This window comes from Barbus barbus (genome assembly GCF_936440315.1).
Source record: "Barbus barbus genome assembly, chromosome: 2".
Lineage (NCBI taxonomy): Eukaryota > Metazoa > Chordata > Actinopteri > Cypriniformes > Cyprinidae > Barbus > Barbus barbus.
Window position 1 is genome coordinate 14,561,596 of NC_136730.1, and position 25,035 is coordinate 14,586,630.

Below are 25,035 nucleotides of genomic sequence, written 5' to 3' on the forward strand. Positions count from 1 at the left end.
ACTATGTAGAATACTGGGCAGTTTTCTTTTTAAAGACATTAATATTTTATTCAGCAAGGAACAAAAATATTAATTGCATTAAATTGACAAAACTGACAGTCAAGACTGACAAGCGACTGAAAATGTCTAATTAAAAAAAAAAAGTATGATCCTGAAAGTATCAGGGTTTCTATAAAAAATATTGAACCGCACCAATGATTTCAACATTGATATTGTGATATTAATTGATTGATTCACTGCAAATTGATTAAATGAATGCAGCCAAGGTGAGCATAGGAGATGCTTTAAAAAAACTTTTTTTTTTAATCTTGGCCCAAACTTTTGAACAGTAGTGTTTATAGATATTAAGGTACGATGATTAATAGATATGAAGATATTAAGATGAACTAAGTTATAATTATAATGCATATATGATTTTTTGCTACCATTTCCACTAGAGAGAGCTTTTGTTCTCTTCTCCAGTTTTGTCTCTGAGTGGGTTTAGTCCCTGTGTGGTTTTGTGGCATAAGTCATGCTGTGACAGCTGTCCTCGTCTCACTTTTTCTTGTTCACTCACTGAAAGTAACAGCTAATGAAATCTCTCCATTCTTTTGTTTAAGGTCAAATTTATTTCTTTTTTTATGTCATTATAGTTACTATTTTTTGTTAGTCAGCTTTGTAGAGATATCAGATATTTCAGCTATGGCATTTTGATAAATAGAGCTATTTTATTTATTTATTTATTTATTTTTTTCATAAAATAGTATTCTGTTGTGGGGATGCCTGTCGCTCTCCTAAACTTATGTTTCTTTCTGTTGGTGTTGAATATAGGTGAGTACATTTTTCAGTGTGAAGAGTTTCTTTCATTTGGTGTACTGTATGATTTCAGATCATGTCTGTGACATACACAGGTGTGACATGTTCTTGTTTTCATGTTTCGTTTAGAATCTGCAGTCTCTGTCTGTAACATCAGCTTGCATACAATCAATTTCGGATGCCATCTTGAGTGGGGTTGCCCTGATGCCAATCCTAAAACGACTTACACTGTCTTGAGCAAGACACACCGGTGAGTCATCTACACACAAAAGGAGTTTAGATCCACACAAGCAACTATGAATGATGTGGAAGATGTTGTTTAGAGGAGAAATGAGAGTGTGGAGCGGAGAGCACTGGGGTGAGAGATGAAACTGTGTGGTTTAGCAGAAAACCACAGCGAGAAACAATCCAGGCTCATCACCCCAGAGCAGATACGCTGTTGTTATCACTTCAGGCACGCTGTTGGTTTCCTTTGAATTACAACTGAAAAAGAAAATGACTCACAAGCGCTCTTTGTGATACTTGCTTTCTTTTTTCTAAAATCATGCCCAGTGGATAGGTCACATTTTTTAAGAAATCGAAAGTCATAAATGTCTGTTTGTTTCACATAGGTTTGCAGAAGGTGAATGGCCAGATGATCACCGTAAAGAATTAACTTGGCATCTTTATAAAGTGTCCTTTATATTATGTGTTTGTGTTGCAGTACATCATGGATAAATGTTTCAGGCTGCATCCAGATTTCCCGGCAAAGCTGTGATCTGTCACATGTATTTCCGAGCTTAGACAGCTACAACTTCATCAGACTGGCATCTGAATCTCTCTGGATTAATGAAACTTGGTTATGCGATCCTATGAATGACTGTAAGTATTCCACATATTTGAGAAATCAAGGTCAAAAATAAGGAAAATTGCAAAAACCTTGAAAAGATTTTGATTTTGTTGAAAAGTTTGGGTTAAACTACAGAAATACATTCACTCATGATACATAATGTGTTTTAAAACATCTAATGTCTGTCTGTAATTAATATAATAGGAAAATAATTAGTTAAAATGTGAATTATAATAACGTTATTATAAAGATGACTAATTATATTAATTCATTATATAATTAATGTTACTATTATTATTATTATGAAAAATGGTGTTGAGTAAGATTGTTCTTTTTCTTTTTATTTACATATTTTTTGCTAGCTGCTGCCAAATTCAGCCCGCCCTCCATAAAAATCTCCATGGCCAGTGGAAGTCTCTGGGTGACTGTTCATTTTCCATGTTCTCCATCCGTAAACTGCTTTAAAGATGGTGAATATTATGAGGAAGAGGAGGAGATGGGATGCTCCTGTCCCCTAACTGAGTTTAAACGTCTCCAGGCCACAGTCACTCTATACAACAAACAGAAACTCTCAGACACACAGGTGCACTTCTCTTTTCATCTTTACTTCCCTTTAACCCTACTTTTTAACCTCTGTTTTGTTTATTTATAAACAGAGGTTTATTAAACTTGTATCTATCATTTATTTATTTACTGTATAATTGTTTACATTTAGATAAGAAATTAGAGTTCCATTGTTTTATTGTAATTCATTTTTCTTGAAGGCACACACTGCTGAAGTGCTGGATGAAACCCCATTCAAGGTGGAATTTGGTTTTCTTACACCAGGGCAAGTGTACTGTGCTGTGGCCAACTTCACAGTTGAGGGTGTGCTGGCCTCTTCTCCCCCGAGCATCCCGAAGTGTGTTTACATACCAGCAAATAACGGTGTGCGTTGTTTTTACACTGTGTTTTTACTTATTTTGTAATGTAATGATACAATACACATTTATTTTTTTGCACATTTGTGTTCATTTGGTGCCGGCACTAATGCATGTGTGTGTTTGTGTGTTCTTCAGAAAGCCTCATCGTCGTGATTGTGTGTGCTGTTCTCATCACTCTTGGCTTAGTGTTTTTTCTGGCCTGGAGATGGTGTGCTGCATCTGAACGTCCCCTGCCCAAATCTTTGGTACTGGACTTACATGAGCATGATTGCAAGTGTGTTATTGCTTGTTAATATTGAGTAATTTACTTTATTTAGTTAAACAATAAAAAGGACTAGTTTTTTTTATTCAAAAAGCTGAAAATAGTTCCCAATAAAAGCAGGGTTAAAAAAAAGCTCTATAGCAGTGGTTCTGCACCAGGGAACAGGGTGACAAAATTTAAGTAATAACTAATGTTTTATAAAACAATACCGTTCTTGAAATATAAGAAATCACAAAATCAACTAAAGACAGCACTACTCCCAATTACTTAGAAAAAAAAAAAAAGTTTGAAAACAAGCAGCTTTGTCATTAATACAGTCAAAAAGGTTGAGAATGAAAGCTCTATAGAGGGACAAGGGAGACCATAGAAAATATTTTTGTTTTCCCATTTTCTCCAAGACCAAACAAATAATTAGCTGTTGCATTTTCATGAATAGGCAAAACATATCCATTTTTGTGTCCATTTGAGCACTCTTGGAACAACAGTCATGAAAATCTATAGATATGCTTTTGTTTAATCTGTCAGGAACCCTTTTATCTGCATTCAATGCATTTATGAACTAAGTATGATTTTCAGTGACCATTTTAGGTGTTTTACGTTTAAAATTCCAAACCTATTGTGTGTTTTCAGGCTTTGCTTCGAGACCTGGAACTTCAGAACAAGACTTTCATTGACTCTAGTAAGGTTGCCCCACACAACGAGAACTCTGAGGGTGACCATGTTTCAGTTGTGTCCCTCTCTGGCTTCACACTCATGGACAACCAGACATCTTATTACAACACCCAAAGCCTGGGAAATGGATATTACACAAGCCCCATCCTGGACAATCCAGACTGCACTGAGGAATCTGCGGAGTATGAAGAGTTGAGCACAGAAGTCCAACATGACGAGTTTCATCTGTTACCATCGCATCCAATTCTAGAACCAGAGGTGGGATGTCCATATCAGAATCATTTATCGTCATCCAGAGACATTCCTCTGAGCTCGGTGCGAGTGGAACACACTCAACAGGATGAGATTCAACTGAAGACCCAGAGTGGTCTGAAGATGTCATGTGGGGAAAACTGAATATGAGGTTGTAGAAGACATCCAAGCAAATTGAAAACTACTATGTTTTTTTTTAAATGTTAAAATAACTTGAGATAGAAATTTGCTTTGTGTACAGTTTTTAATGCTTTTTTTGGTGCTATTAATTTGCGACAATGTGAATCAGCCCTTTTGCCCACTAACTATAGTTATTGCAATGAAATGGACGTAGCAACAGATCTTTTCTTCTGTGTGGTGATGTACATCTGATTGTGACTTGCTATTTGAAAAAAAGACAACCCTTGATTCTATTAATCGTTGTTGTTTGGAAATGAAGGCAGATAAATGTGAGCTTGTAGAAGTCATACATCACCAGAGAGACATTTTTGTTTTCACCTGAAGATCCAGTTATGAAAATTTGATTCAAAATTTTGGATTATTATTATTATTATAGAAAGGGGGATTTTAAAGTTCATGCTGACTTTAATATATGTCCTTCATCTGGGTGACTTAGGTCGGGTAATGTTGAGTTCACCACGTACTCCCTTTACTTTGGGGTGAATTGTCACATCATGCACGTTCCTCATGCATGTGTATATCAATGGTCAAATGTCACTGACCTGAATCTAGCAGTCATTCATTATTATTATTATTATTCCCCTTCACGGTTTGTTTGGGATCCCCCCTACAGTCCAGTGACTCAGAGCACAATAAATCCTTATGCTGTCCCTGTGAGGAGCAGTGTTATTTTCGGGCAACTGTGAGTATATGGTATGCTTTCTGTATGGCTTGAATTAAATTTTTTTTTTGGATCCATATTTTTTACTTCTGACTCAAAGTTGCCCTATTTTGACTCATTTTTTGCAGACATGTCTCACAGTTAACCATGCAAAGGTGCACAATTTCTGCTCATCTTGCTTGTTCTCTGGAACAATTATGGAAATACTCCCAGGAAACAAGTGAGACTCTAGGTTCTGGAAAGTGTATTGTTGCTTCATATGGAATTATGCATATTTCCTCCTTTGTGAGAAAGTACACATGGACAATAATTAAACTTTGTGAGGTCTAATTGTGTTCAGTTGAATTTTGGTACTGTAACAGTGGGAACGGTAAATTGTTGTAGAATAATAAGTTACAAGGGGAAGTTTGTTTTTGGACTTTTTCTGAAGCCATAACCACGGGTGACAAATATGTCACCTCCAAACTCATTTCTAAAATGCAGATATTCACTGCTATTACACTCAACAGACGACTCGAGCTTTAAATGTCAAGTTTCTTGTTGACCAAATGTAGCAGAATGGAAAAAAGTCTGCATGGTTTTAGTTCAGCTTTAATAAACCACAGCCCACAAGCCTGAAAAACAACATGCATACATGTATACCGTAGGCAAAAAAAGAATTGCAAGCCAAACCAGTACTCGCGTATTTACCAAATATATATATTCTTCATCACTATATATTTTTGTGGCATACTGAAAGATCATGTACTTTGTGTCCATGTAGCATGTTTCTTCATAAGTGGTATTGCTAATGAATAGAATGATTTTTAAACACTTACTGACAGTAAATATATCCATTCAGGCTTGTAATTTCAAAAGATAAACTTGAATTAGAGTTGCTTAGTGTGATTTATGTTTGGACACTGATGGTGGGTCCAAGATTTAATCCATAGAACCTATATGGTCCAAGAAAAGTACAATAAATTTTGAACTTTGCATAACCGTAGTGTCATTATTAACCATTGGCACATTTCTATACATACGCTGCACCATAGAGAACTCTCCTCATAGGAAGGGGTGACTCACTAACTGACTCACACTGCAGTAAAGAATTGTGCATATCCTCATCCAGAGAAACCTTTAAAACCACCATATCAGAACCACTCATTGTAACAGAAGGACACGCCTAAACGAATAACAGCCTAGTCAAGGATTTCATATATTTAACAGATCATTCATTTTTGAATAAATAATTTGAACTATTATTGGAAAAAAAAACCAAAACACCAATCAGTTTTCTACAAACACAGACTATAAATGTTTTATATGAGCGTTTGAACTTTAAAGTGAGTATAATGTAAATGAATACTAGACAGTAAACACAAAAGCTAAAGTTGGAATCTTTATTTGGCTGTCTTTTTTTTTTTTTTACATATACAGTTCATTTTATTACAATTTTATATATATACAAAGATATTCAGTAAAAGTCAAGACCTAGTGCCTGAATGGTGAAAACATGATGTCATTAGTGTGGCCTTGGCACGTGTCCATTTCTCTTCTCCATTCATTTGTTGCTGCCGTCCATCTATCTGTTGCTCACTGATACTGTGAGAATCAGCCTCCATGAGATCACCTCATCTGCGCCAATACTGTGGATTTCAAACATGAAACATTAGAAAACGGTGCCTACTAATGTTCCGCTATTTGCCATTTTGAGTTTCTGTGCTGGTAAATAAAAGTAGCAGATAAAAAGAATTGTGAACTTTGTTAATTCTGGAATACACTACACAAGTTTAAAAATCTGAGCAGAAAAGTGAGCCTCATTGCTAGGAGAAAAATGAAATATGTATTCTTGAATCAGCTCAAAATATTCTGCAGTTAGATTATAGGAATATAATAGGATAGGAATAGGAATCCAGACTGAAGCTTACAAAAAACCAAAGTCGATCACACACTATGCAATTTCCTGTGAAATCTAAATGACCAAAATCTGAAGATTGGCTTTCAATTCAACAAAATTGAAAAAAAAACAAAAAACACTGGAGCCAACCATAAAAATGCTAACAGCAACAGAGCTTATCTTCAGTAACATCCTAAAATGTATTATTAAAGACAACAGGCTTTGCCGTTTTCCATGCTGATTTTTCAAAAAGGACAAAATGAGGAAACATACACACCTGTGCAAATTTGTGTATCTGTTCAACCACTGCAGCAAACAGAGCACCTACGCTCTCATCAATCAGACTCTGCATATAATGCACCGCCTCCTCATCTGAGAGGTCCAATCGAAACTTGTCCTGAACCTGCAGTGGGCGGGCAAAGAATGAACAGCTGATTTTACCTCTGTAAAGTAAAGTTTTGGAGACAAAATGTGAGGACCATACATACCTTTTTTACGGTTTTGTCAGGCTCCAGTGCAATGTCTGGAATATTTGCATCCACCATCAGAGAGAACAGATTCAGAATGAGATTTGAGTATCTGCATATGAAGAGAGAAAAAAAGTTATGATTTAGTCTGATATAATACATAATGAAGTACACTACAATTCAGAAGTTTGGGGTCAGTAATGTTGAAAAAAGTTTGTTATGCTTACCAAGGTACCATTTTATTTGACCAAAAAGAGTAATATTGTGAAATATTATTACAACTTAAAATAACTTCTCTAGTTTAATACATTTTAAAATGTCATTTAAACAAAGCAGAATTTTCAGCAGCAGTATTTTGTGTGACATGATCTTTCATTTCAATTCCTCTAATATGCTGATTTGGTACTCAAGAACAATTCTTATTATTATGAATATAGACTGCCACTTTTGATCAATTTTAATGCATCAATTCTGTATGTATTAATTTCTTTCAAAAAGTCAAACTTTTAAATATTAGCGTGTATGTCTTCCGTTTGTAACTCACCTGCGCAGGTGCAGGAAGGCAGTGTAGCACTGTTTCCTGAACTCCTGGTATTGTTCACTCTGCATGCCCCCCATCCCCTCCACCATCTCCTTGCTCAGCTTCATGGGGGGTGGCAGGGGTTTAGGGTCCCGACCCAAAATATATCCAAAATCGATATGAAACAGTTTCCCTGAAAGCCAGAGAGACAGATCAGCATATACAATCAGTTTGTATTTTCTGTGCTTGCAAGTCATTAAAATCATGGTGCATTTGTGGAAGGTACCAGTCTTTGTGAGAAGCAAGTTGTCTAGATGTCTGTCTCCAACCCCTAGGATGTATGTGATGACACAATAGCCCGCTGAAACATAGATCATGATATAGTATATTTTTAAAATACTAAATAAATGATGAGCTAAACATAGTACTAATGGATTCAGAAACTGAGGCTCACCACAGCTTTTAACATATGTGTCCATGACTTCAGAGCTGATGCCGTATGGCCCTTTATCATTCGGAGCGTGCTTTCGGAAGAAACTCTGCATGCAGACACAGTTTATCAACAGAAATTCAAGATTATTCATTCTTTAGATATAGAGATATTAGATGTAGAGACTTCATTCTTTAGATGTATTAGAAATAAACACAGAGAAATGTGTTTCATCCACAAAAATTATTGAACAATTACTAAAAAAATGTATTATATAGAAGTATATTATCCAATACCATACACAGCACATGCACGTTTTATTTTTATTTAAATGAGGCCTCTAGTATTTACTAACTGTGCTAGGCCATATCAAATTTTCAATTTGAAATAACTGGGTAGTTCTTATTATGAACATGTACTGCAGAGGTGTCCGATTCTACTTAGCATCAATCTGCTTCAACACACCTGCTAGGAAGTTTCTAGTGATCCCGAAAACCTTAATTAGCAGGTTCAGGAGTGTTTAATTAGGCTCAAATCCAAACTTTGCAGGAATTTGGTCTTCCAGTTCTTCATACATTGCATTACCTGAATGTTGCCTTCAGTTGCCAAAACCTCAGCCACAGGTACTGACTGCACAAACTGCATAAAACCTGCAGACAAATCATTGGCATCTAGAGTAAAATGAAACTCCCATACTCTATGTGAACTGACAGGTACGTGGGTTTGTTCTGCACGCAAAAAGTAAAGCAGTACTGACCGTGTTTGGTGCTGGTCGCAAGAACTTTGTATGGAGTCAACTTTAGGTCCAAATTCTCTTTCCTCAGCAACTGTTAAAGAGAACGTTGAGAAAATATTGATAACAATTAACTAAAAATTTAATTACAACTAATGTTTTTAATTCAGTGGTAGCTTTATATAAAATCGTCAGACGTCTATGAAGAAAATAGGGTTTTTGTGTGTGCAGGAACGTAAGAAGACATTAATGAATGGTGACGTAAACTGTGTTCTTTTGGTACTGTGTGATGAGATGAAAAGACTTTAGACCTTGTCCATAAGTGAAATAATCTGCAGGATGAGCTGGTCCTGTCTCAGGTCATCTCCATGTTTGAAGATGACAGGATATTGCTCTCCATCCTCCGTCTTAAAGATGAGCTTTGCTGGCATCAGAGCACTCTGGAAGAGAGAAAAACAGAAGTCAGGGGTTGACAGGTGCATGTGTGACAATGCAATGGATATGAATGAAGCACAATACCTTAAAGAGTGTTGCAGTCTCAGGTATGATCCCTTTGATCCGGATCTGTGGCTCCAGAGGAAGAGGGATAGGCTCGATCTCTGACAGATTCACCTTCTCATTATCAGCCAACAGGCCCTGTAATCGCTCCGTTTGTCAGAGACAGAAAGAACCAAATGATACAACTTCATAACGTCACCAAAAACTATCAACGATTTCTCATTGTCTACAGCAGCTTTTAAAGTGTTGCACACCTTTTTCTTGCGGTTTCCACTCTCTCTCTGAACGGCTTTCATGAGCTGCACTAATCTGTCTACAAACGTCTGTTGGGCGGCCAGAAGGGAGCGCATCACTCTCACACTCTTATCACCCTGGAAACAGACATAAACATCACATATTGTGAAAAAGTTTTAAAAACAGGTTCTTCTTTTGAACTTTTTGTTCATCAGTCTTCAGTGTCACATGATCCTTCAGATATATGTTTTTTGTTTTTGTATTTTAAATTGAAAAAAACTGATCAAACATATTTCACAGTTAAATTATGCAGCAGTTTTCAACATTGATACCAATGTTTCTTAAGCACCCGATATTAGAATGATTTCTGAAGGATCACGTGACACTGAAAACTGGAGTAATGGTTGCTGAAAATTCAGCTTTATTTAAATTCTAATAATATTTCAAAATATTACAGAATAGGAGACTTCATTCAAAAAATATTTCAAGAATCTTATCGACCGCAATCTTATGACCCCATACCGACTTCTGAACATTAGTTTACATTAATCACATTACTTTGTTATAGTCCATGTGGGTCAGAATGTGAATGTACCTTGAGCAGAGCCTGACTGAACCGCCTCATTACATTGAGGTACATGTCATGGGTTTTGGGGTCTCTCTGCTGTGTGTCCTGATCCTCACACTCCACAATTACATACCTGCAGTGGAAGACAATGTCCAAATATTTTCTTATAAATCTTTAATACGGAGTCGGCAAAACTGGCACATTGTTGTAGATACTGTAAGTACAGAGCTGCAAAACATCTTGATCCATTACTCACCAGTATAAATAGTTTGCCAGTGTAGAGTTTTTGCAGGCACGTGATATAAGGAAGGTGCACAGATCTTGCTGTGGAACACAGGTCACATACACTGTTACATAATCTTCACATCCACTGTGCATCACAAATTAGTGGGGGGCTTTTTACACTTACCTCTAGATTCTCACCATCTGTTCCCTCTTTGCCTTTCTGCATGCTGGGCATCACAGTGACGGTTGATGCCATCTGGGAACTGAAAAATAAATCACTGTAAGCCTCACGATTTTTTGTTTATAAATTTGCAATGTTTTTAGAATTCCAACTACCTTTGAGGACTGTACATTCAGATTTTGAAAGCATTTGTAATTCTAAGCAAAGTAATGTATAATTGATTTGGGGAAAAAACTCAGACGCATGTTCTTTAAGTACGTAGCTGACCTGTCCAGATCTCCTATTGTTGAGCTCTCTGTCAGAACCCCTTGACTGTCTCTCTTACTGGCAGGCTCCAATCCACCATGGATATCATTGAAGTTCTCATATTTCAATGCCTGCACCAGCTGGAGCAAGTACATTAGCAGATCCTACAAGGATAATCAGAATTACATGCATTTACAGAGGAATCAGTTGTCCCTAAAAGTTGTCAGTTGTTCCCAAAGATTACCATTTTTAATGGTGTGTGTATTTAAGTATACTTAATACTGCTTATGAAAGCATAACATAATTTGACGCACAAAGATCTTTTTACAAATGTTATGTATCTAAACCACTGACAATCTAACACACATACACAAACACATAGACTTTACCTCATCATCAGCCTGCTGCAGCCTCGCAACAGCGTAGCGTCTGACAGTGGGGTTGGTGAACTGAGAGGACAGCAGCTCCAAGGAATCCTCCACATCCATCGGCCGCCACTTTCCCAGCAGCTCCAGGGCCTGTTTGGCCTCCTGGGGCAGATCCCAGTTCACACACTTCAGGAACTTGGTCAAAGCCTAAAAACACACCAACAAATGAGATCTTGTCTGGACACAGACTACTATTGAGATACCATCCTGTTACTCTGGGGACAAAACTGGCACCTATATGAACAATTTCAAAAGTTTGTGGTTGCTAAGACTTTTGATTTGCCTGCTCACCAGTGCTACATTTTTAAAATTAAAAATACGATAAAACAGTAATATTGTGGCATATTACTATTTTCTGTTTCATTACTCCAGTCTTCAGTTCCTATCATTCTACTATGGTGATCTGGTGCTCAAAAATGTTCTTGTCATTATCAACAGTTGTGCTTAATATTTTTGTGGAAATTATGATGCAATTTGACATGCGTGAAACAGAATATTTTCTAACATTTACTGTACTTTTGTTCAATTTAATGTGCTGTTGCTAAATAAAAGTATAACTGACCCCAAACTTTCAAATGGTTTTAAATGTCTTCACTCACCTTTTCCTGTGTGGTGAGGTAGTATCTAAACTTCCACACAAGGTCCTGTTCCTCAGAACTCAGTTGTTTAGTGGGTGGGTAGCTCACTATTATCTATGACAGAAAAACTGTATTATAAAGACATCTGAGAAGATTTCTTGTGTACTTCTATTTGTCTTTATCACTAACATTGAGTTGATCGCGCGTGGCTGCATTCGGTTTGAGATCGTGGTCAGATGGTCCGCTGCGTAAACTACGAGCTAGTTTATGATGCTTACTCTCCACAAGGTTCTCCTGCAACAGAATGCCAACACCATCAGGTACCAACTTTATCATTTTAAATGAAATTATTCTTAACCTTATCAAGTGCCAACACAGATTCTCAAACCCATAAACCCAAGATAATAGACTTATTTTTTTTTTTTTTATTTCCACTCACCATGCACATCTGAGGGTCGGGGACTTTCACAATATCTGAACTGGTCGGCAAAGGGGAGGATTCATCTGCATCCTGTAAAATGAGAGAGGCTTAAAACCACTGAAATTTAACAAGTGCTAGATAAAGGAAGGTGAACTATTAGATGAAGAATTTTAAATAGTGAACTACACTGCTTTGCAAAATCTTGATTATCACTAATTTAAAGTCAACATAAAATGGCATCTACAACATATTTAAATTCTGTAACAGAAAAAAAGTTGGGGCTCATTTTTACCCATCAAGGCATTCCTGACTGCTAATTTTGAGGGACTGCTTTTTTCTAACTAAATTGTATTATGTATTACATTAACCAGAATTAAATTGCTCTGTTTAAGATTGGCAAGATTTCTGAAAAGCTGCTTTCTCTACAACAATATCCTAGTCAACCAAAAAGTAGTTATTTACAAGGTAAATAGATTTTGATGAAGCATGCATTAACAGGGAAGTAAACATTAAAGTAAACAACAAGTAAAACATTTTTTGAATCAATATTGACTTAATATCGAAAAATATAGAGAAAAAAGATATACCTTTTCGTAATAAACAATGCTGTATTCTCGTTCACCGCTTTTGACTCGAGGGAATTCCACCATGAGGTACATGAAATTAGAGCTACGTTTCTCACTCTGTAAATAAAAAACACAAGCTTCACTAATCAAGCTTTACACAGAGGTAGCAAAAATGACAGTGGCTTCATATTGTGACACTTTTTACCCCAAAAGCACTCACCTCATTGATCATTTCAATCTCTCTGAAGGTCAAGCGATCTAGCCAGTCTACTTTAACCATGTGCCCCTGACGATGAGCTTTTGTTAACTGAGAGAGACAGAGAGGCAAAGAAAGAAAGAGGAAGACTTAAAGAAATAGACAACATAGAAATGTTTGCAAGACTAAGACACAACTAAGACGTTGTGTGCACAATCCTTTAACCAATCATATGACAGCGGCGTGTCAGCGTGCAAAAGCACACAAAAAGCTCATTAGCCAAAGGACATTCAGGGGGGGCCAGCGCAAAGTAAGTAGCACACCAAGATGACTCAGCCCTTTCTAAACAAACAGTTAGTAATAGTTAGTACAATAACACATCTCATCTAAAGGCCAGCATAAGTCTAAGAGGACTTTGTTTAACCGGCCAAACATGTGTTTTAGTGGCTAAACATAATGTCCATGACATTCATGATTATTTCAAGGAATGTTCTCACTTCAAAACAAGTTACAAGTTATACATCAACGGTATCCACAACAAATCATTCTGACTTAAAATAATTATCCAGCACAAAAATCTTTTTTATTTAGACTGTTCATTTTTCTAAATCCTCCTTTTGATGTGGAACTGTTTTTTAAGTGGGTGAACATCTGGTTATACATTAAAGACATGATTGATCTTCCAGTTTACATGGTTGTAATGAGTTCAACAATTGTAAATTAAAATAAAAAATGCTATATTTGAACTGCCATATTTAAAAAAAAATCATTTATAGTGTCATAAAAATTGGTTCTAATCCTTGGATTCCCCTGAACCTGTACACTGTTGCAAATATATTCTCAAATATATATATATAAATATGTATATAATGTTGAATTAAAAAAATGGTGAGGTCAAGCAGCAAAAATGTCCAAGTCCAAGACACAGAAAATAACATACTCCTCCTATTTGTGAAAATGTGGGTCAAATTAAACAAGCTAAATACATAGCTTGTCCTATATCTTGCCGACAAATATATGAGACAAGCAAACACTCATACACGCGCACGCACACACACACACACACACACACACACACACATACATTCAGCATTCCTGTCCTGTTTTCTCTCATACTCACGTCACTAAGTATCTCCAGGTCTGGGCCCTGGAACAGAGGGCAGTTAAAATATGTCCATTGACAGAACACACACAAGCACACACCCTCGCAACAACACACATTCTCAATTGTCATTCTTTCCACAAATTGGGTAATCTATAAACACAATCAGCATATCCACCTATCCCTCCCTGCCGCCACCCACTTTTCATTTAACATATCCCTCATGTACAGTAACTGTCCACAGGCATATTTCTTCAGTTTCTGTCTCAGCTGGGCTCCTCCACTCCCCAATCCATCAACTGACCTTGGCCAGACGGCCCATCTGGTCCTCTGACAGAGTGCTGCTGGTCCTTCCTGGTGTACTAGTGGGCTCACTGCCATCACCCTCCACACCCGGCCACACCTTCAGATCGTGCATGCCCTGCCGGAACATTCTAGTAGACAGAGTGAGAGAGATGGAGATAGATAAGGGGGAATAACAAATGTATAAAAGTAGCGGTGTGCAAACCTTTGTGGAAAATAATCTCTTTTGCGATAATAATCTCATTCCTATAGAATTAATAACACCTCACCTTCTATTTTAACATGTACAGATTTTATTAATGTGAATTGACATAATCACAGATTCTGAATGTAGTGGTTATATGCACCCTAAACTCTGGAAGACAATGAAATTTTCATTGAAGTGAAGATATGAATCATATATATTCTGAAAAAAATCCAAAAGTAGTATCACGAAAAGTATGACACCAAATTATTTGTAAACTCAATTTTGTTTTTGCCAACTCAGCAAAGCATTCAAGTGCAATAATTGGTGTGTTTGCCTTACTAACATATGTAAAAAATATTTGGATGCCAAACTTTAATTTTGTGCAAACATATCAGACTGGTAAAAGAGACTGGTGGAAGAGACTTGTAGAAGAGAATGGTGGGATGGAATTGTCCTGCACTGTATTTTTACTGTGCAAAGGTTTAGGGTTGGTAAAAAAAGAAAAATAATTATCTTAAGCTTTATCTTAAAGGCTGCATTTATTTGATCTAAGATACAGTAAAAAAAGAGTAATACTGTGAAATATTATTACAATTTAAACTGTTTTTTTATGTATATTGTGACGAGTCGGCTGCCTCCCCCCCTGTCCATCATCACCACCCCGTCCCATATTCGCCGCCCTTCACCAGGCTCCCGACAGGAGTGGGTGTGTGAGAGAGGAGGGGCGCTGAAACAGCCAGGGCTGGCGGCGTGTGATGAGGCGCACCTGACGTGAATAGAGCCTCATCACCGCCGCCGTTAAATGCCGAACGCGCCTCTCCTCGAGAGACCGGTCTCTTCCCCGTGCATGCACGCTGGTGTCCTCGTGGGTCCAGGAAAGGGTGCGTAGAGGGGACTACCCGCCGCCGCCAGAGACGCGAGCGGCCGGACCCGCAGTCCGGCCGACACCGCAGCCGCGATACGGCCGTCGGGCAAGGACGCCGGGCCGTGGAATCCCGTCGAGCACCCGGGGATCAAGGAGTTGGACGAAGCCGCCACAGAAGCCGCCGTCACCCGCGCCCCGGGACCTCCAGACGGGAGCGCGTGCGGCCGCCGGACTCCGCCCCTTACCTGGACCCTTCCCTCCTGAACACTGCCTTCCTTCACGAGCCCCGCAGCACAACGAGGACACCAGATCCCTGTTTATTTTGGACACTTTTCCCCCTTTGGACACTTTATTTTAATATTTTGTTTAATAAAAAACCTCTCCGAGGCTTGACGCCACGCCCACTGTGTCTGTCGTTGGCTCCTCCCGCCACAGTGGTGGAGAATGCGGGCAGGCGGAGCCTAGACAGCGCAGTTGGGCAACATCTGATGACGTCATCCCCTCTCGCTCGCAAAAAGCCGTGGAACCCGCACGGGGACAGAGGAACGACGGGGACAGCCTCCCAGCCACCAAAGGGGTAAGTGACGTTCTTTCTGTTGGTCATTTACCCTGTGGCTGGTTGAGGCTGACAACTAATACCCGGTTTCTCTGTCCCGGTTCCGGCGCGGTGCGAGAGTGAGCGTTGCCCGGAGAGGAATCCCTGCCCCGCCCACTCCGACCGCTGGAGCCTGGTTGAGGAAGGTAGCACTCCTGCGTGGGCGGCGACCCTAGGACGGGGATGTCGCTTGGGGGGGGGAATGTGACGAGTCGGCTGCCTCCCCCCTGTCCATCATCACCACCCCGTCCCATATTCGCCGCCCTTCACCAGGCTCCCGACAGGAGTGGGTGTGTGAGAGAGGAGGGGCGCTGAAACAGCCAGGGCTGGCGGCGTGTGATGAGGCGCACCTGACGTGAATAGAGCCTCATCACCGCCGCCGTTAAATGCCGAACGCGCCTCTCCTCGAGAGACCGGTCTCTTCCCCGTGCATGCACGCTGGTGTCCTCGTGGGTCCAGGAAAGGGTGCGTAGAGGGAACTACCCGCCGCCGCCAGAGACGCGAGCGGCCGGACCCGCAGTCCGGCCGACACCGCAGCCGCGATACGGCCGTCGGGCGAGGACGCCGGGCCGTGGAATCCCGTCGAGCACCCGGGGATCAAGGAGTTGGACGAAGCCGCCACAGAAGCCGCCGTCACCCGCGCCCCGGGACCTCCAGACGGGAGCGCGTGCGGCCGCCGGACTCCGCCCCTTACCTGGACCCTTCCCTCCTGAACACTGCCTTCCTTCACGAGCCCCGCAGCACAACGAGGACACCAGATCCCTGTTTATTTTGGACACTTTTCCCCCTTTGGACACTTTATTTTAATATTTTGTTTAATAAAAAACCTCTCCGAGGCTTGACGCCACGCCCACTGTGTCTGTCGTTGGCTCCTCCCGCCACAATATATTTTAAAACATCATTTATGATCATTTGTGATAGAAAATCTGAATTTTTAGCAGCCAGTCTTCAGAGTCAAATGATTGCTTTAATGAAGAATTTTTTTAAATCAAGGGAAAAATTAAAGGTAAAAAAAAAATCTGGACCCAGCACAGCTTAAAAAAATTTTTAAAAAAAAGGTGGCCGGCCACTAAAGCACTCAATTATATGACATTTTTGGGTTATATTTCTGATTAACAAAACTGTAAACATTAGACCCTTACCCATATTTCCCAAACAGGGTGACTGTTGTGCCCCCAACAGGCGTGGCTCGGCCGGGTCCATACACATCCCAAACTGTTAGAGTAACCTGGGCACTCTGAGGCAGGTCAGGGTACTTCACTGGCAGCCTAAGCCACTCGTTCCAGCTAAGGTGGAGAGAAGACAACAATAATAATGTGACAAAATATAATATGTGACTCAAATATAATATGTGAACAAATGAACTCTGAAGGTATTAAAATCAGTCATTTATTGTGCAAGTATGTGAGAGAATGATAGGGTACAAAAATATATGCTACATATCTCAGCAAAGCATCTCTGATCTGGTTTGGTTTCTGACTCAATATTGAATCACATGAGCATAAAGTGAGCCACAGTGTGATATATAGATTAACCACTGATAAATCTACGTACTTCCAGCGAGTGCTGAAGGCCTTGTAAGACGTTCGTACAGGCAGAGCGAGAGGCTTGCCCTCGGCAAACACCTGACAGGTGACGTACAGGTCAGAGCAGCTCTCCTGATAGAGTCCCGAGAATCGCAGCATGGGGTCCTCAAGCAGAGATTTATAGCTCTTCTGCTCTCTCTTGCCCTCCAGACTGCCTCTGCAAAAAAGAACAGAAAGGAGATACCATTTCTGCCCAGTCAGGACACAGCACAATGTCAAGACATTTGCTTTCTGAAGTAAGGAATTTGCATACTGTACCTCTTAAATGGTGAGAAATATTGCAAAAAGACAGCAGAGTTACAAAACTACTTGATCAATGATTTCCTTAACTTTTCCATGACACTTTATATGATCTGATGCTGTTTTTAAGTTTTTGAAAAACATCTCTTCTGCTCACCAAGGCTGCATTGATTTGAGCAGTAATATTAAACAGAAATATGGGAAATATGTGACCCTGGGCCACAAAAACAGTCACAAGCAGCATGGGTATATTTGTAGCAATAGCTAAAAATACACTGTATGGGTAAAAATTATTGATTTTTCTTTTATGCAAAAAATGATTAGGATATTAAGTAAAGATCATGTTTATTGATCAAAGATATTTTGTACATTTCCTACCATAAATATACCAAAAACTTAATTTTTGATTAGTAATATGCATTGCTAAGGACATCAAGGCGATTTTCTCAATATTTTTTTTTATTTTGAATTTTTGGCACCCTCAGATTCCAGATATTCAAATATTTCTATCTCAGCTAAATATTGTCCTATCCTAACCAACCACACAATGGTAAGCTTCTTTATTCAGCTTTCAGATGATGTATAAATCGTGGCTTCATGGTTAGAGAGTCGGACTCGTAATCCAAAGGTTGTGGGTTCGAGTCTCGGGCGGCAGGGATTGTAGGTGGGGGGAGTGAATGTCCAGCGCTCTCTCCACCCTCAATACCACGACTGAGGTGCCCTTGAGCAAGAACCCCCAACTGCTCCCCAGGCGCCGCAGCATAAATGGCTGCCCACTGCTCCGGGTGTGTGTTCACGGTGTGTGTGTGTGTGTTCACTGCTGTGTGTGTGTTCACTGCTGTGTGTGTGCACGTTGGATGGGTTAAATGCAGAGCACGAATTCCGAGTATGGGTCACCATACTTGGCAGTATGTCACTTCACTTCACTTAAATCTCCATTCCGGGTCACATATTGAATGCATGTTTTGAAAGCATTCTCACAAACTGCATCACAATGTGGTATGGCAACTGCACTGTTTTGGACCAGAAAGCCCTCCAGCGGGTGGTGAAAACTGCCCAATACACCCCTGGTGTCGGGCTACCCTCCATCAAAGACATTTACCACAAACGCTGCCTAAGGAGAGTGAGAAGTATCATCAAAGACTCCTCTCACCCCAGTCACAGACTGTTCACTCCTCTCCCATCTGGGAGACGTTATAGGAGTCTTCGCTGTCTCACCAGCAGACTCAGGAATAGTTTTTTTCCCTCAGCTGTCAGCCTACTGAACTGCAATCTCAGGCGCTGAGCACTACATCCAAGATGGACCACCTAATGGTTAAAAAAAAAAACTGCACTGTTCAATAACCTGTCTGCACTCCTCACTCACAATGTTCTTATTGTTTCCTCTGTTATGTTGCACATTTCTGATATTTTGCACATTCCCTTGCACATTTCTACCTCCGGATGCCGTTAAGGTCATTGGCCATATATAAACATATGCTACTTACATACCTCTCTTTATAATGCACCTTCTGTTTATACTTCCTTGCAACCTAAGTTGTATGTACAATCATTTGCACTGAGCTTAGTCTCTCCCCTTCTACCTCATAACTGCACTATATGTCATAAAAATTAATGTATATACACATGTTTTGTATTTATTTATATACTTTGTTATTTGCGCTTCTGGTTAGATGCTAACTGCATTTCATTGGCTCTGTACTTGTACTCTGCACAGTGACAATAAAGTTGAATCTAATCTAATCTAATATTACATTAAAAAACTTGTTTCTATTTTAATATATTTCCAAATGTAATTTAAGCCTATGATGGCAAAGCAGCCATTACTGCAGTCTTCAGTTTTGTGTCAATTCAGAAATCTGTTGTTCAAGAAAATGTTCTAATTATTATCACAGCTGAAAAAAGTTGTGTTAAGTTACATATTATTAAATTATGCAAATCGATGCATATATACATATCATCTTCCAATAATACGTGCGACTTGTCTTTGAGCAGTGTGCTGTTATTCAGTCTCTGTTGATATTCTGCTGGTTTGACAGCTCTGTAATCAAAACAATGACTAAGCTCCAGAAACATACTCACATTTTCAGTTGGACGTTTATGTCCAGATCGCAACTATACACATAGTTAAATTTGTCAGTGTCCATCTTCAGTAATCGATGAAGTGTTATGAAAAACCGTAGTGAATGAAACAAAACAGATATAAAAGAATAAATGCAGATTTCTCAGGCGGTGGGAGATAAACCACAGGGCCTTTAGCAAAGACTGGATCTGCTGGAGCTTTTGCTTTTCGCAGCACTTTATATTCTTGATATAACTGTGTCTGATTAATGAAAACCAATATGGCCGATCAAAAATACTATCAGTCTTAATTTAAGACAATAATAAAGTTGTAATAAGCATCTGCCAGGCCTTCATCGCGTCCGCTTTTACAAAAGGAAAACATTGTAACCAGACACAAATAATCGATGTCAAATCGTTCGATAGCTACAGCGACTTGTATGGACTGAACGGATCAGAAATGGCTTGTTTGGTCTGGTGGATCTCGGTGGCTTCCTGTTTGGTTTAAGAACGGAAAGTAAAACAGGACACATTTCGAAAGGCGTTTAAAAGTCCTCTTGAATTGCATGTTAGTTGTACATTGAGTACAATTGTTTGCAAATTTCTGAGTTTAAACTGAATTAAGGCATATTACTGTAAATCATAGATTTTTTTTGTATTAGTTTAATTTATTTAAATGTTTAATTTATTTAATTATTTACTGTATTTCATAAATCCCCCCAAAATTAAAAATTATGCTTATAATCTGTTTGAAATCTATTTAAATTGCAATCCATTGTGGTCTCTATGTATTAAAAATTTGCCAGAGAGAGAGAGAGAGAGAGAGAGAGAGAGAGAGAGAGAGAGAGAGAGTTGGATCTGCTGTGAAACCAGTAGGTTATGGCCTTTGTCAGCCATTCTGCACAGCAGGTGGAAAAGTCATTTGCAATTGCTATCTGTCTTTTGGGTGCATGAACGTAATATTCTCCAAGTATGTTCTCCAATGCAATGAACATTTTATTGGTGTGTTTGTGTATCGGCATCACTATAGGTTGTAATTCCTAAAAACTGCGTTTCTCTTCACACAAGTGTGTTCCTTGCCCTCGTTTGTGAGGGCAGAAAAAGAACCAAGCCAATAAAAAGATTAAGAAAACAAGCTGTTCTTGCCTTTAATTTACATTCGCTGACAGCTTGGCATTCGATCACTCACATCCTAAATCTTAGTGCAACTTTGGGTCCCCCCTGCACATTAGTGTGTGGTTATATAATAAATGGTGATGAGTCAGACTGCACAACAGAACAGGACCGCAGTCCATTACATCCTCCGCTCGGGACTCAAGAGCTGTTAAAGAGGGTAAGGCTCATTGCCACCCCTCATGTGTTCCGAACACTCACAGAGGGGGCTCTGCTTCCTTGCTCCCAAGTTTAAAGCCACATTCCTTTGAGTTAAAGCCAAAAGGGCAGCTGCACTCTTTGGGATGATGAAGGTTTCCACTGGCTAGACCTTACCAGGCCTGAACTTGTATATTCAGGAATTGCTTAGGACCATCAATAATTGCTGATATTATGGATTAAATGTTTGCAGGTACACTCATTGGCTTGTAATGATGGGGAACCACTTCAAGTGCTATATGGCTTCTATCTTTAAAGGTGCTTTACAGCACCTTTGTCAAATGGTGTTACTGTATGTAGAGGCGGACAAAGTACACAACTCCATTACTTGAGTACAAGTACAGATACTGCTGGTCAAATATTTCTCCATTACAAGAAAAAGTTGTAAAGAGAGATTTTTATTTAAGTAAAAGTACAGACGTATTTGCTTTTAAAAGTACTTAAGTACCAAAAGTAAATTTCCTTTTTTATATCAATGCACTGTTTTATTATTGTTGTACGTAATACTTGCAATACCTCTGAAGCAACTTACAATACACCAACTGAATACACTGACTAGCTTGTAGTATCTTTGGAATAAACAGCTTTTAGAATGTTAAAACAAGAAAAAAAAACAAGACAAAAAAATTATTATTTAACACCCCCACCAACACAAAAGCAGGATGGTAGTGATCTCACACAGCTCTGACAGTGTGTGCACACTTCTATGTGTCGCAATTCATCCACATTTGAATAGAGTGGACAGTGAAATCCTGTAAATGCTTTTAAAAAATTAAACCTGCTTTAAAACCCAGCAACACAACTGTTGCCGTATAAATTTACAACAGTAACACTGCTTTAACAAAAAATAAAACAGCAAGACTTATTTGACATCAAAACAAAAATTTAAAAACTGTTGTTTAATCGCTCTCGCAGTACTTTGATGTCACACACAGAATGGTCTGTGCAGTGCTGCTTCAAGTCCAACACCTGTTGTGTTTTATTAGGAGACGCACAGCAGTTCTTCTGTGGCTTTAATATTTTCACTAACACAATTTAGCAAAATCAGACAATGCTGTCACGAATCCTGCCACAAGAAGTCGCCTCTCCATCATATTGACTCTCACACCACACAGACTGTTACATGTCACTCCAGTTCCCATCATCCATTGCACTGATTACACATACAAAGCTGAATCCAATCAGACACGCTTTATAAGCCTTGGACTTCCTCTTTCTGATTGCCGAGAATTGTTTAGCGCAGTGGTAGGCAATGTCGGTTCTGGAGTGCTGCTGTCCTGTAGAGTTTAGCTCCAACCCTAATCAAACACACCTGAACAAGCTAATCAAGGTCTTCGGAATAGGTGTGTTCGACTTGAAGTGGCGCTGTGCAGAAAAATCAGTGTATGGCATCAAAGTACCGCGAGAGAGATTCGAAAGCATCCGTGGTACTTTGATGTCATACACTGATCATTCTGCACAGCGCCGCTTCAAGTCAAACACACCTAATTACTAGTGCTACAGGCAGGTGAGGGTTTTTTCAGGGTTGGAGCTAAACTCTGCAGGACTCCAGGCACTCCAGGACCAATGTTGCCTACCCCTGGTGTAGTGTATATCACTCTTCTAGCGATAGCTACATTATGGAGCCATTCCAAGTTTCCGGTCCTAGTTTCTAGTTCTAGTTTAAGTCTAGTCATTTCGTGTTGCCTTGTTGTCTGGTTCCTGATCTTCTGCCTGTGTATCTTGGATTAATACTTTGCCTGCTGTTTCGGACTGTGTTTGCACCTCACCTGGACTATTGTTTGTGTTATTTGGATTACCCCTCATGTCAAGCCCTCTGGATATTGTTCGCCGATTGTAGACCCACGCTAGCCCTAGGAATATTCTTTACCTTGTCTGTGATGTATTTGTTATCTGACCCTTGCCTGTTTCTCGACCCCACCTTTGTAAAGCCTTGCACATGGATCCGCACATCTCGTTCACCCCGTAACAACCACATTATTAACTTTTTATTATTGAATTGTTGTAAATAAATATCACATTTGCAACTGGTCAGTGTTCAAAGAAATGCTGGGAAATCCCTTCAGGTAGCCCACAAGAGTGATTACTGATAAACTGTGAATAAAAGAAAGTCACGTTTTGGAGAAGAAAAAAATCACCCAGTGACTTTCAAAGCTGCTACATAGTAACGACTTTCTACTTTGATAGAAATGTAGTATAGTGAAAAGTACAATATTTGTCTTTCAAATGTAGTGAAGTTAAAGTCATAAGTTTTTGGAAAAAAATAATACTCAAGTAAAGTACAGATACTCAAAAAGTGTACTTAAGTACAATACTCAAGTGAATGTACTTAGTAACTGGCAGCCTCTATAAGAGGAGCCCCATTCTCCTCCTTACATTTTAGATTATGTTACTCCATTCTCATATGTTTGCTATGATGAATGGGAATTTCAATGGAAAAGCTGTTTTGAATCACTTTTATGCTTTTCTGAGGTCAAAAAGTTTCATGTGAGGGCCCTGGAATATATAGGGGGCCTTGGGGCAAAACGGTTGAGAGCCACATTATTTTCAGGAAATACACTTTATTTTAATTTCATTTTTATTAACTTCTCTAACTAAACTAAGAGACTAAGATAGAGTTAGAGAACTATACAGGGACTTAACAGGTTCTTTGTGTAGCATTGGTGCTATATAGCACCTTAAGAACCCCCTGAAGGACCATTTTTTTGTGTGTGTATGATCAATCTGAATTATGTGCATTGCATTTTTGCATTCATTTTTATTTTTATTTTTAATAAAATGGATAGGGAAGTTTAAATTCATTGTAACCTGCATCCTAAAATGCCTCCATAGAATATATAGATTGATTCAAATGAGCTATTAACAAAAAAACTAAATTATTAACAAAAAAACACATTGACTACTAGGCTCATTTGAACAATGCTTATACTGTAGGTATAAATAGTTTAGATCAGTGATTTCCAAACAGTGGTACTTGTAATGCAGGGGAACATAGAATTCTTTATTTTTAAAGGTGCAATTTTAAATGTGTAACAACAAATGTGCTGGAATTTAGTAGTGTCATTTACTTCAACAATGTATTGTTTTTAAATGTGCTAAAGAAATAAATGTGATTCAACATGTTGATGTATTCAGTTCAGTTTTTAAAACACAAAATAAAAAATTAAAATTCTGTTCCTTTTAAAAAAGACACAAAATAATATGTTTTGTCTATTTTTTTCGTGGACTGCACATGTAACCCATCTTCGTATTTCAGTCATTTTCTCAGCAATAAAACTCTCTTACGTATTTCCTAAAATTCTGTTCTGGGTAAATAATCTTTTCCTAGAACTGTATTACAGATTGGCTACATAAGACACAGGCTGGGAAACAGTGGCATAGGTTACCTAAGGTTTACCATTAAATCAGAAAATGTGCTGCCAAAAATAAAGTGTACCTGTTGAATAGACTTATTCATAACAGCACTTTTAGTTACTTCTTCCATTTAATGACAATAACCAAAGATTAATTGACAACCAAAAATTGTGAACTTTTGCCTGATGGCCTTTTGGCAAATTGTCTGCTCCTATTGGACACAAATCATGTCTTGTGAGGAGGAAATGTTTAAATACGACACCAGTTCTAATGTTCAAACAGAGGGGAACATGGTCAGAATGCATGGCCAGAGCAGAGGAGAGGAGAGACTGTGAGTCACTTTGTCCAAACTGAGGCGCTAGTCAGTGCCATAGAGCAGTAGTACAACATGCAGTACACAGGGAGGAGCTTTCAACACCTTTCAGACTACTGTGGGGTGACACGGGCGTGAATGCTACAAACAGACTTTGTGGTTCTCTAGGGCCTCCTTGGAAATTGCCTGTTTCTTCTATTACAAATTTTTCCATCTTGATAGCAAAGATGACTAGAGATGAGCTAATGTGTGAAAGAGTATGTAATGTTTGGTTCTGGCTCAAAGAGCGTTACCTTCTCGGCATCCACTCAAAG

General features: G+C 39.0%; 2 protein-coding genes across 2 annotated transcripts; one reads left to right on the forward strand and one right to left on the reverse strand.

Moving 5' to 3' along the window:
* The first annotated feature begins 531 nt into the window (after positions 1-531).
* LOC306888191 (uncharacterized protein) lies at positions 532-5,549 on the forward strand. The gene is made up of 7 exons (XM_079446371.1): positions 532-810; positions 925-1,045; positions 1,499-1,656; positions 1,987-2,207; positions 2,389-2,551; positions 2,683-2,792; positions 3,440-5,549. Exons 1-7 carry the CDS (start codon positions 759-761, stop codon positions 3,875-3,877), a joined length of 1,263 nt encoding a protein of 420 aa, XP_079302497.1. The 5' UTR covers positions 532-758; the 3' UTR covers positions 3,878-5,549.
* Positions 5,550-5,943: 394 nt separating this feature from the next.
* pik3c3 (phosphatidylinositol 3-kinase, catalytic subunit type 3) lies at positions 5,944-20,111 on the reverse strand. Its single transcript, XM_079446386.1, has 26 exons — positions 19,705-20,111; positions 17,351-17,539; positions 16,939-17,082; positions 14,151-14,280; positions 13,865-13,891; positions 12,769-12,855; positions 12,570-12,665; positions 12,001-12,072; positions 11,751-11,855; positions 11,583-11,675; positions 10,945-11,130; positions 10,577-10,719; positions 10,313-10,391; positions 10,160-10,227; positions 9,931-10,036; positions 9,356-9,472; positions 9,123-9,254; positions 8,915-9,043; positions 8,628-8,697; positions 8,456-8,520; positions 7,895-7,979; positions 7,727-7,801; positions 7,465-7,633; positions 6,942-7,032; positions 6,731-6,856; positions 5,944-6,202 (listed from the first exon to the last, which is right to left on the reverse strand). Exons 1-26 carry the CDS (start codon positions 19,767-19,769, stop codon positions 6,188-6,190), a joined length of 2,664 nt encoding a protein of 887 aa, XP_079302512.1. The 5' UTR covers positions 19,770-20,111; the 3' UTR covers positions 5,944-6,187.
* Positions 20,112-25,035: the final 4,924 nt, after the last annotated feature.